This window comes from Zonotrichia leucophrys, chromosome 2 (assembly GCF_028769735.1).
Source record: "Zonotrichia leucophrys gambelii isolate GWCS_2022_RI chromosome 2, RI_Zleu_2.0, whole genome shotgun sequence".
Taxonomy (NCBI): domain Eukaryota; kingdom Metazoa; phylum Chordata; class Aves; order Passeriformes; family Passerellidae; genus Zonotrichia; species Zonotrichia leucophrys.
In genome coordinates, this window is record NC_088171.1 from 43,086,942 (window position 1) to 43,099,123 (window position 12,182).

The following is a 12,182-nucleotide window of genomic DNA, read 5'->3' on the forward strand; positions in this document are numbered from 1 at the left end:
AATACTAGAAAAATTCTTCACCAAAAGCTAGTATTTTACACTTGCTACCAAACACAAATCAAAATTTCATCACAAAATTTACATACAAATATCTCTATTTATATCAAAATATGCTGAAAAGTTTTCTCCAAGCCCTGCAGGGGAGAATGCTTTGCTGGCCACATCCTTTGCTTGCCACCACTGCTTTACAGTCACACTTCTCCCTTCCTAGCTACAGATAAATGCTTGGAACTATATTCTCTACATAAGTCTTGGTATCAAAATGCAAAAATGATCTCTTTTCCTGTACAAAACAATGTTTGGAAAATATCCTGCTGAGTGCAGGATGTTTATAACTCAAGCTCCAGGAGCAGGTTTGGGCCACGTCCAGAGAAGGGCATGAGACAGCAGTGTGCCCAGGTGGTGAGGAAGGCCAATGGCATCCTGACATCTGTCAGGAATAGTGTGGCCAGCAGGAGTGGGGAACTGATTGTCCCACTGTATTTAACACAGGTGAAGCCACACCTCCAGTGCTGTGTCCAGTTCTGGACCCCTCAATTCAGGAAGGACATTGAGGTGCTGGAGTGAGTCCAGAGAAGGGCAATGGAGTTGGTGAAGGGTCTGGAACATGAGTCGTATGAGGAGTGGCTGAGGGAGCTGGGGTTGTTTAGCCTGGACAAGAAGAGGCTCAAGGGGTGACCTTATCGCTCTCCACAACCACTTGAAAGGAGGTGTAGCCAGTTGAGGGTTGGTTTCTTTTCCCAGGAAACCAGCGCAGGACAAGAGGAGCAGAGTCTCAAGCTGCGCCAGGGGAAGTTTATGTTGGACAGAAAGGATGAATAAATATTGGAATGGGCTGCCCAAGGGGGTGGTGGGGTCACCGTGCCTGGAGGTGTTTAAGGAAAAACTGGACGTGGCACGCAGTGCCAGGGTTTGGTTGACACAGTGCTGTTCAGATCTTAGAAGCCTTTTCCAACCTAATTGATCCTGTGATTCTGGCACTGGAGGCAGCACAGGCAGCAAAAGGTGGAAATAAACAAGAGGATAAAGTGAGAACTGGCGGGTGCACACGAGCGTTGCTGAAACACTGACACTGGAGCATTTTTAAAACGCTGACATTGGAGCATTTTGAAAGGCCGCAGCAGGGGCGGCCGTGCCGGGCTGGGCCGGGAAGGGCCACGGCGCGGGGCGTGGCCGGCGGCAGCGGCGGGCGGTGTCACGCTGGGCCGGCCCGGAGCCCGAGCCGGCAGCGCCCGGTGCCTGCGGCCGCCGCCCGCCTCAGCCCCGCCCTGCCCTGCGGATGTGGAGCCGGCACCGGCGGTGAGTGGGGAGTGGGCGGTCGGCGCTCCGCGGCAAGGGGCTCTCGCTGCCTGCGCCGCCGCCAGGGGAGGAGCCTCCGCCCTTCCCGCCCACCCCGCCGCGGCGCGGAGCCAGTGCCGAGCCTGGGCGGCCGTGACACCCCCGGCGCTTCCCCCGCCGCCCCGGCAGCGCTCGGGTGGTGCTGGCGGCCGCGGTGGGCTGTGGGCGGCAGTGGCGGGTGGAGCGGCGCGGGGCGGCGGCCGCCGGCGAGCGCGGCCGGGCTGGGGGCAGGCAGTGAGTCACCGGCCGTGCTGGCGGCGGGGCCGGCCGGGCTGCTCTCCTCCCCGGTATTTGCGTTCCTAAAAAAGGAGAGCGAGGCGCAGCCTGGCAGTGGGAAGGAGCCGTGATGGGCCGCCTTAGAGCGGGCACGGCCCGGACGCGGCGGCACCGGGGCCGCCGAGCGGGTGGAGGCCGGGCGGTGAGCCTGGCTCTGACCCGCTGTGCACCCACACCCCATGGAAAAGGGCTGCAGCTCCCTCTGCCCTGAATGACAGAGTGGTCCTCGGTCGTGGGTTGGAGTCGATGGTCCCAGAGGTCTTTTCCAGCCTAACTAATTGTGACCGCCACCCTGCCACTCCGTGAGAGCGAGAGCTCGGGGCTTCGAGGGCCCTCTTGGGTAGTTCTCTGTGTTTTTGGGTCTGTCACTGGTTGCACAGTGTGTAGGATGAAAGAAGAGGCCAAATTACACCCCAAATTACCTCCCATAGAGTCTGTGCTGGGCGTTGGACAACCTCTTAGGAAAATAAATGTAGAAGTCATGCAGACAGGATTTGGAAGAGTATATCAACTCTGTTGTAGTTTTCAGTAGTAATGAGCCTGGAAATAACAAACTGAAAGAGTGTAGTTTTGGGTTAGATATTAAAAAGAAGTCCTCTACTGTGAGGGTGGTGAGGCACTGCAGCAGATTGCCCAGAGAAGCTGTGGATGCCCCATCCCTGGCATTGCTCAAGGCCAGGTTGAATGTAGCTCTGAGCAACCTGGTCTAGTGGAAGGTGTTCCTTCCCATGGCAGGGGAATTGGAATTAGAGGTACCTCTTAAAGTACCTCCGAACCAAACCATTCTTTGATTCTGTGATTCTTTCACAGTCACCATGCCAAGGACGATGATTCTGAATAAAAGATTGGAGCCAAGTTCACTGAGTAGCACACTGTTTATTAAAAAGGCTGTTTTCAAGAGATAACTGTTCTGCAAAGCAATATTCTTAACCACTAGGTAACATTTAATAATTATCTAGTATTTTTCATTTTTTGCATTCTTTAGAAATGGCAATATACACAATGTGTCAGGCATAATTTTAGCAAACCCTTGCAAACCCGTGATTATGGATAGTGATGCGTTAAGGTGCAGTGACTTGTCAAGACAGTGTAGCTAGTCACTGACAAGCTCAGTTACAGTGCCTCACCCCTGATTATGTATTCCCCTGTCTGGTTAATTCTGTTTATACAGACACACATCTGAATTTTTAAAAAATACTTTATTAATCCAGTGCATTTTTTTTTAAGATACGAATACTTGGGTTCAGAGCTGTAAATCTGTATGTTGCAGAATTGTGTGCCTGTGAAAAGGCAAGTGAAACTAACCAAAAGCCCCATTGAAATTTGCCTTGAAAAAAAAAAATTGCCTTTTTTCTCTAAGTTGAAACTGACAAGTTGAATATACTTGTTTATTTTAATATGCATACATTTATGGTATCACTGTATTTTATAGCATAATTTATAATAAATACTGGAGACTGATTTGTCCTTGAATCACAGAAGTATAATGGTCATAAAAGCTGAGCTGCATACTTAAAGCAACTTCCTTAGAAATTAAGTATTTTAACAGGAATGGGGAAACTGCTTAAAGGCAGTGGGTAAATTCCCTTCTTCAGTCAAGTTAATATTAAAAAAAAATACCCCAAACCCCCAAACCAAAATCACCAAACCTTCCCCTCACTTTTAAATTTAGTAAATTAAATGTCATAGATTTTTTGTTTGTGTTTTTAAACTTTTTTTAATGGAGTAGGTTAGGTCACAGATTTGTTTTATATCAACACCTCTAAGTTGCTTTATGAAGCATGATACAATGATCTCTGTAGAATAATTCATACAAAATTTGTTAAAAAGACTAAAGAGAAGTGCTGGGGTTGTTCAGCCTGAAGAAAAGAAGGCTCAGAGGCTGCCTCATCACTCTCTGTAGCTACTTGAAAATAGATTGTTGCAAGGTGGGGGTCGGCCAAGTAACAAGTGATAAAACAAGACAAAATGGCCTCAACCTGGGCCATTAAAATTCTGTGAAAAATTTCATCATGGAAGGGGTTGTCAGGCACTGCAACAGGCTGTCCAGGGAAATGGTTGAGTCACCATCCCTGAAGGTATTTAAAAGCTCTGTAGATGTGGTTCTTAGGGACATTGTTTAGTGGTGGGCTTGGAACTTCTGCATTAATGGCTGGACTCAGTCTTGAAGGCCTTTTCCAGCCCCAATGGGTCTGTGAGTCTATAAAGGCCTGCTTAGATCGTTTGGAGTATTTACACATAAAGCTGTGCTGTCAGTGCTTTACCGATGGACTTTGTCACAGAACACTTGGTATGTAGGTTCCAAAAAGTCATTTAAGTGCTTTGAGTGTAATTTGCCTGTCAGTATGATAGGTGTCTTACTCATCTACCCAAGATGGTAATAAATTTCCTTGGTACGATTGAAGCTTCACAAGATTAACTGAGAAGGTTCTTCCTTATAATGTGTTTGCATACTCTTACCACAAGAAGCTTATTGATTTTTAAATATGTTTAAGTTAATGTTTTCATTTGCTGACAAATATACTATCAGAAGTAGCAGGCTGTTGTTTTTGAGGATAGTTTCACCTTATTGATTTGTTTTAATTTGTTTATTTGCTTTCCTCTCAGTACTGCTTTGCTATACATAGCAACAGCAGTTTTCCAACATGGAGAGTAGGATTTGAATGCCATGGGAGATCAGTAACATCTTTACAACTGCAGAGGTTACTCAACCTGGTGCACACCTATGCCTTTGATAAGCACAGACTTGTGTGTAACTCACTTCAGTAAAGTTTTGCTGGTTTTAGGTTTGTACCAGCTATTTTTTAGCACTTGCATTTTATTTTGGTTTTGTACTTAGGAAGCTCTCAGGAGATGGCGGGAAAAATGAAAGAGATGATGGAAAGCTGGTCTTTCTTGGATACTGCTGACTCTAACTTCAGGCCCCTGGTAGTAATTGAACTTGCAAAAGGCACCAAAGAAGAAACCATAGAATGGTTCACTAAACGAATTGTGGACAAAAAGGCAAATGGAGGTGAGTACAGTATGATCTTCTGTAGCACTTTGAAATCAAATTGGCTGTCACCATAATATGAAGGCATACAGAAAATTAGTTTTCAGGGAATTTGTGGTATAATGATTGCTTGCCAATCTTGTTTTGCGTTTTTTGAACCCACTTAACCCTGTTATTAATGAAAACATTAGCTTAAGGTCAAATGCCAGTTGAGCTCGAGAATTCTTCAGTTTTTTTGCACTGAATCCCTGATTACCTATGTTTCAATGTAGTTTTGATTTCAGTTGTTAAAGCAGTTGTCTAGACATGTTTCTCCTGTTGCTTGCAGAAACGTAGTAGCAATTTAATCTTGATAACTGCATGTTGGGTTTTATTTATATTTTTGTTATCATGAAGGGTCCTAAAAAGGCAATATTTCAATATTACTCATTTTGGTATGCTTCTGGCAATTGAAGTTAGTCTAATTTATTTGTAATTCCTTGGACTTTTTTAAAACTTTTTTTTAAAAGTCATTATTTGTGGCTGTTGTAACTTATAGCTTATGCTCAGTAATATTTCTGTGGCTGATGGATTTGTGACTACAAACTTGCTTTCAGGCCTCTTTTAGGAAAGTTAGGGATGCTTCTGCTCCAAAAATCTAGTCTCCTTAAAACCAATTGAAGTGTTTGCAGAAGCACTTCTTGCTTTTATGGTGTGAACCTTAGGGGAATAGATCTAAACAGTCCTCATTCTTCCAGTTCATTGTTGAGAGTGCTTCAACAGAAACAGGCTAAATCAGGGGGTGACCCTGCAAGATTCTGAAGAACCTATGTCAAGTATTGTTGAAACCTTAACCTCTTTATGCCCTGAAAAAGAGACATTTTCAGCAGTCCTGTTAGCTAGAGCCAATACATTGGATGCTAAAATGCTAGGGCTTTTAGACATAATTTTAATGTATTTTCTTGCTTATTTTACCCCTGTTTACTCTAAAGGTGCACAGCTACTGATAAAACCACTGGTTACAGAAAATGGAGTCGAAAATATTTATCTAGTTGGAGCTTCCCACTTAAGGCTGTTGCTGGGAGCTGAAGCTGTAGGTTTGGTGAAGGAATGCAGTGATAACTCAATGAGAACTTTTACCTACAGCAGTAGAAAAACTTTCAAACATTATGCAGGTAAGCAATGGTAGGAATCTTTGTCATTGCAAAGTGGTGACTAAAGATTATAAGCAATTATGATGCTAAATCTTTTATAGTCTTTCTATTCCTTGGAATGGTAACTGTGAACAGCAAGTGGAAGACCAAGCCATGAAAAAAATACTTGTTTTTAATTATGTAAATTAAATGAATTTTCATTTCTTTCACATGGCTTTAATTTTTTGCTTGTTTTTTCCTGTATGCTTTTCTATGCTCCAAATAGTCACTTACATGTATGAAAGATTTCCTTGGAAAATAAGACAAGAAAAGGAGTTGATAAACATGATTTTATGATTATCAATCCATGTTGTGAATTAATGGAGCAATTTAATTTCTGTGAGCCAATTTTGAGGCTTATGATCTTAAAATAAGCTGGAAAAAATAGAAGCATTTTTCTCTGTTACATGTACACATCAAACAAACAATAATTAACACTACAGATGCATTCAGTGGGATTTGGACATGATTAGTGGAATCGTTCCTTTTTACTCTTTTATTTGGTGGGAATGCCAATACAGGAACATTTCCTTTTAAATGTGCTGCTTCTAAGGTATTTAATGCCCTTACAGTGGCAGAACTCATTTTTCACTCTGCAGGTAAATATTGGAGTTCCAGCTTAGTATTGCTAATGCTGTTACTATGCCTGTTTGAGGGATGCCTTTCACCACATTTTTCAATACAAAGGTGCTTGGGTCTGTCTCAGACAATTTTTAAGTTTTGTTGTTCAGTGGCAGTTTTGCTCAACACCACTGCTGTGCAATAACTGTTGCAGTGCCTTCAGTTTTGTGACTTTGCTTTCCTGAAATTAGGAAGCCTTCAAAAGAGTTGTCAGTTGCAAAAGTGCCACTTCCATTTCTTTCATGCCTTTACATTATTAATGCAAATCTGTCACAAATTCCACTGCTAACAGAATCTCTAGGATTAGCTGGATTTCCAACTGCTGTAAACATATTTTTGGCTGTATCTCCTGGTATTTTTTCTTTTTAAAAACACAAGTGTAATTTTAGTTTTGTCCATGTGCAATCAGAGAAATTGTCACCTAGGAAAGAAACCCTGCAGTCTGTGTTGTCTTGGTGGCATTTCTGGTGGCAGCTAAACTATAATATACTGTTATTCTTTGTATTAGAGTTTTGTTGATATATTAGCTTTTTACTTAGTGTATTTAGGGCAATCCCTATAGTTTCTTAATTCGTAATGGGGAAAAAAATGTTTTTATGTCAAGAAAATATAACTTTTTTCCATGATGATAAATGGATGGGGTTGACATGGTATGGTTGACATATTATTGCTGTAATATTTTTTTCCTGATTGTGGTAATTTTTTGTAGTTGTTTGCTGCCAGGGTTGTATCCATGTGCTGCACCATTTCATACAGCCTTCCTTTTTATTTAGATGACAATCACGATTTCCTTACAATGGCAGAATGTCAGTATATCATCAAACATGAACTTGAAAATTTGAGAGCCAGAGATGAAAAAATGATCCCTGGATATCCTCAGGCAAAACTGTACCCAGGAAAATCAATTGGTAAGTAATGTAGTTTGTTGCCTCTAACTCACTGAGTTGATGTAGGATAGTGTTCATGGTGAAAAAAAAAATTCCTTTAATGAAGAGAAGTCCTTCAGATGTTCAAGTCCCACTGTTTTTAACCAAATTTGTTTTTTCACTGCTTCAGACTAGGGCAAAAGTCAATAGATGCACAATACAACAAGATAAATTCTGCATGGGTATCAAGAAAGTATTTTTATCAACAGGGTAATCAAACATTTGATCAGATATTTAAAGAGATTGTTGGTAACTGTCCTGGGAGGCTTCTGAATCCTCGGTAGACAAGCCCTGAGCAGCCTGATTTAAGCCACACCTATCTTGAGCAGGAAGGTGGACTGGATTACTTCCAGAGGGCTGTCCACCCTGAGTTGTTCTGTGAGGCTGGGGCTCTGGCCTTATGTTCTCTTCAGCTGAGTAGCTTTTGCACATGTTGGTGTTATCAATTATTTTTAATTAGTGCCAAAAGTATTTATTTTTTAAGTTACATGATTGTATATTTGGATTCTTTCTGTATAAAAATACTGGAATGAGTACCAGTGCTCCAGAGTTACAAATTTCAAAATAGGAAGGTTTATTTATTTGGTTTCACTGGTATTCCTCTTTGCTTTGAGAGCTTTTTCTTTTCATGGGAGAAAGAAGCAATGAGAGCTGATGCTATTTTTATGGTAGCTCAAAGTAGTTTGTTGGCAGAGATGCTACAGATTCTTAGGAGAATGTATTTTAATATTTTTTTTCAAAAAAACTGTGTTCAAAAAATGTAAATAAATGTAGATGACTGATGAGTTTACATTGGTGATTTTTGTATATAGCTAAAGTATTTTTCTAGTTGTGTGAAGCAGATGATGATGGGAAATAATGAAATAGTGTCACACTTCAGTGCCTCCCTGTTTTTTAATATATTTTATTTTTTCTATGGTTGTAACTTCAGAGCAGTTTGTTAATTGTTTATCCACACATGTAGTATTGCTTTCCATAACAAAGCTAAATACAAATTGAGGATTGTGTAGTTTGCTTGCAATGAAGATGTGATGAAATTTATGAATTAGTGTAAACTGGTAATTCAAAGGGGTTTTTTTGCATCTTTCCTATACTTAGTACCATGATGGCTTTGTGGCTATCTCTGCAAAGCTACATGTGGCATTTAAGTCCTGACCTGTAAAACTTTTTGCTATTGAAGCTGCATCTGGCTATATTGCAAAGCTGTTGAGTTGTTACTATATGTAAAAAGGTTGCTCTTTGTCTTCCAGTGGGCAGCACAGTATTTGCAGGAATAGGTGTAACTGCTCTCAATGTTTGAATTAACATGAGACAATTTTTTTTGGATTTGAGTTCTAGATCTATTTTGAACAGACTTTAGGCTTGGTAAATACACAACATAACCTGTTTACTTATGTCACCTTCGCTATCCTGTGAAGGAGTGCCAGGTATCTATTTTTTCTTTCCTCTTCTAGTGAGAAGATTATTGACCAGTGGTATTCTTGTTCAAATTTTCCCTCTGCATGATAGAGAAGAGTTGAAGAAGCTTTCTCACAGCTGGTATGGCCGAGTGAAAATTGGTTATCAACCTTTAGGTATGTGAACAGCCTTTGCATTGTGGTCATGCAGTGGAGTTGTGAAATCAGACCGCTGCTCTTTTAACATTTTGACAAGTTTTTCCTCTTTTAGTGTTTCCTGTGTGACATGCTGAAATGATTGTAGACTTGCAGAATTGGTGCTTTCAGAGTCTGTAGTCTGTGAGTTTCCATGTAACAGCATTCTGCACATCACAAATTCTCCCCACCCGTCAGTAAAATAGGAATGGTCCAAGTCAAGGCTGTTTTTTCAAACTGACTCTTGCCAAGCTCCCATGTGTCTGGAACTCCCAAAGCTTTTTTGTGTTGTAGGTGTGTCAAAATTGTGTTTACAACTGTTTGTTTTAAATTCAGTGTCTGAATGAAGACTGTATGTTGTTGCATGCCAGCATCACTGGAGTATACTTTAGACACTGAATAATCTTAAAATGAATATAATTTTTAGTCAGGAAATGTGGAAAGTTAAGTTCTAAACTTTAAACCTGTAAACTTTATTTAAAAATAAGAAAAGAAGCATTTGAGAGCTTGCCAAATTATAAATCTCTGGGTCTTGCAGTTGTTTGAGGTTCTTTCCTGAGCTGCAGGAAGTTAAAGATCTGGTTTGATAATTCCTGCCTCTAGAGTATTGTGTTAGGAGCCTTATTGTGTGCTGGTCTTTTGTTTATGTCAGAAAGGGGATTTTTTTTGGACTGGCATTGAATCCATACAAAATTTTGAAGTAAATCCCAGGAGCCTGTTAAGTGTGTACTAATTTAGGGATGTCTTTCATGTTGGAGTGTGAATTGATGCTAATGACCTACACTTGAATGTATTTGTTAATGAATTTTTGATTGACTGGGATGTTGGAGTGCTGATTCTTCTGTCTGTTTACCTTTCCTTCTTGCTTTCAGGGACTTTATCTGGTTGACAATTGTAAACTTCTGTTGTAGTGTTTTGTAAGCCATAAGAATATTCTGTTATTGCATGTGAGTTTTTTTTGGTGGTAGTTTATTACTGAGGTAATGCACTGTGGTAGTGTATTTACAGTGCCAGTTCAGAGGTCATGCTTCTATGGCTGTTTCTTTAAGCTAGTAAATACAAAACAGTGGCATACAAGCAATCTGGTTGTCCAAGCAGGCAAAGACAAGAGATTTCAGCTTTCTAAACTGTTTGGTAGGCATTTCTGTATCTAATAATTTCTAGATGATATGAATAATAATCCTATATTTTTTATTAGTAAGATAAGTGACATGTCTTCTTGGAGGTAATATATCTGTCATGAAATGTACCCATTGTTAGTGCACTTTTTAAGTCTCTGTAGCACCTGAGCAGACAAACTTAGTGAGTACAGCAAGTATGTATTTCATGTATCAGTTGTCTGCTGAAGAGATTATCTCAACCTGCATACTCTATCTGATGTGTTTAAGATTTAAGATTTTGATACACCTGTCCATCTATTCCTTTAGCTCCTTGAGGGTTGTCAAAGAACAGCTCGCCCTTTTTGTCTCTGAGCAACCTGAAACAAATTTATTTCCCAGGAGTACATATGCCAGTGGGAATTTTCAGAAGCTGTGTGTCATTTGCTGTTAAAGTGGCTTTTATTACATCAGATATCCTCCATGGCGTTCAGTGATCAATTCTGTCTCCAAGAATGATAGTGTTTTCTCTTTGGTTGGGTTTTTTCTTTTTTTTTTTTCCTTTCTGTGGATATCTGTTTGACTTCCTTGCATCTGAATGGTATGTTTATGTGAGTATATATGTAACATTAAAAAAAAATTCAGATAGCCATCTGACTTTTTGTAATAAGGGTGAAGGAAGAAAGAAAAAGCAATGATATTTATTGTGTTATTTAGAAAAAGCATTCTGGCCAATGAAAAATTGTAAGTTCAGGTAAGGTCAAGTTTGATATTGCACTGACATTTCTGTTAAGTGGAGTCTTAGCTGATTTATTTCTTTCTGCAGATGACATACGCTGCTACTTTGGCGAAACCATTGCTCTCTACTTTGGCTTCTTGGAATACTTCACATTTGCTTTGATTCCAATGGCTGTCATTGGGATTCCCTATTACGTGTTTGCGTGGGAGGACTACGACAAATATGTGATGTTTGCCACGTTCAATCTGCTGTGGTCCACTGTGATTCTGGAGGTGTGGAAGCGCATGTGCGCCATCCTGACCTACCGCTGGGGCACGCTGCTGATGAAACGCCAGTTTGAGGAGCCAAGACCAGGCTTCCACGGCGTGCTGGGGATCAATCCTGTCACTGGCAGGGAGGAGCCAATGTACTCAAGTATTAAGAGACAATTGCGGATTTACCTGGTGTCCTTACCGTTTGTGTGCCTTTGCCTCTACTTCTCACTGTACGTGATGATGATTTACTTTGACTTGGAGCAGTGGGCTCTGGATTATCACAAAGAGAACGAGTCTAACTTCAGCAGCTTGATGCTGTACGTGCCCAGTATCATCTATGCTGTTGTCATTGAAATTATGAACCTAATCTATCGGTATGCCGCTGAATTCTTAACATCCTGGGGTAAGAAAGTTGTTCATTCTTCTTCTTTCAAATTAGAAAATGTGTCTTTCTTTGTAGAATCCATTACTGTGAGCTCTTGTTCAACAGAATGCTAAAGAGCTTTCCCAAAGTCGGTTCTTGCTGTAGGGTAAAAGAGATGGCCATTTTAACTTCTTATATTTTGAGTGTTGTGAGATTGCAGTTTCAGATTTGGTTTAATTTGGTCTGTCTGACATTCCATCAAAAGGGGGGATCCTGCCTTGCTCCTCAGCCTCTCTCTGCCTTTGGTGCAGAAGTTTCCCCTCCCTGATTGAGCTCTTTGTCTGGCTGTCTCAGCGATGGTGATGGCAAAAGGGATGGGGGTAGAGCATGAGGGTAAGAGCTCAGAGGTGCATGTATGGCAGGTAGGATTGTCCTGGCAAATTACACCCACAGCCTGGCTTTGCTTACTATGCTTTAGTCTACCGTGCATCAGTGCAGAGGGCAGAGGCACTGAGATAATGGAACCTAATCTAAGCCCACTCTGAATGTCACGTGAGAGTGTTTATGTATGCTACACACATAATGAAGACTGGGATTCCACATCCCAATCAAAATGTCTTTCTCTGGGCACTCTCAGAACAGGAGGAATGTTATAAGAGATTACCCTTTTCTTCCCTCCTGTGTGTGTGATCTGTTTAACAGATTGGGCCTTGTGTTTGGCAACCTAACATAAGGACAGTGAAATGCTGGTGTTTATTTTGAATTTTAGCACTTCTACAGACATATGAAGTCACTTTCAGACAAAGTTAAT

At 41.0% G+C, this 12,182-nt stretch overlaps 1 protein-coding gene across 2 annotated transcripts in view; it reads left to right on the plus strand.

Annotated features, from left to right (window-relative positions):
* The first annotated feature begins 1,200 nt into the window (after positions 1 to 1,200).
* Positions 1,201 to 12,182, plus strand: part of ANO10 (anoctamin 10) — a 122,178-nt gene continuing 111,196 nt past the window's right edge. Inside the window, exons 1-6 of one of the 2 annotated variants that reach the window (XM_064704730.1) lie at positions 1,201 to 1,299; positions 4,454 to 4,627; positions 5,578 to 5,760; positions 7,173 to 7,307; positions 8,780 to 8,899; positions 10,841 to 11,410. In XM_064704730.1, coding sequence (XP_064560800.1) covers positions 4,468 to 4,627; positions 5,578 to 5,760; positions 7,173 to 7,307; positions 8,780 to 8,899; positions 10,841 to 11,410 — 1,168 coding nt within the window. In that variant the 5' untranslated portion in view covers positions 1,201 to 1,299; positions 4,454 to 4,467. Of the gene's footprint in view, positions 1,300 to 2,446; positions 2,552 to 4,453; positions 4,628 to 5,577; positions 5,761 to 7,172; positions 7,308 to 8,779; positions 8,900 to 10,840; positions 11,411 to 12,182 lie in introns of those variants that run through there. The other variant, XM_064704729.1, reaches the window with a different exon arrangement.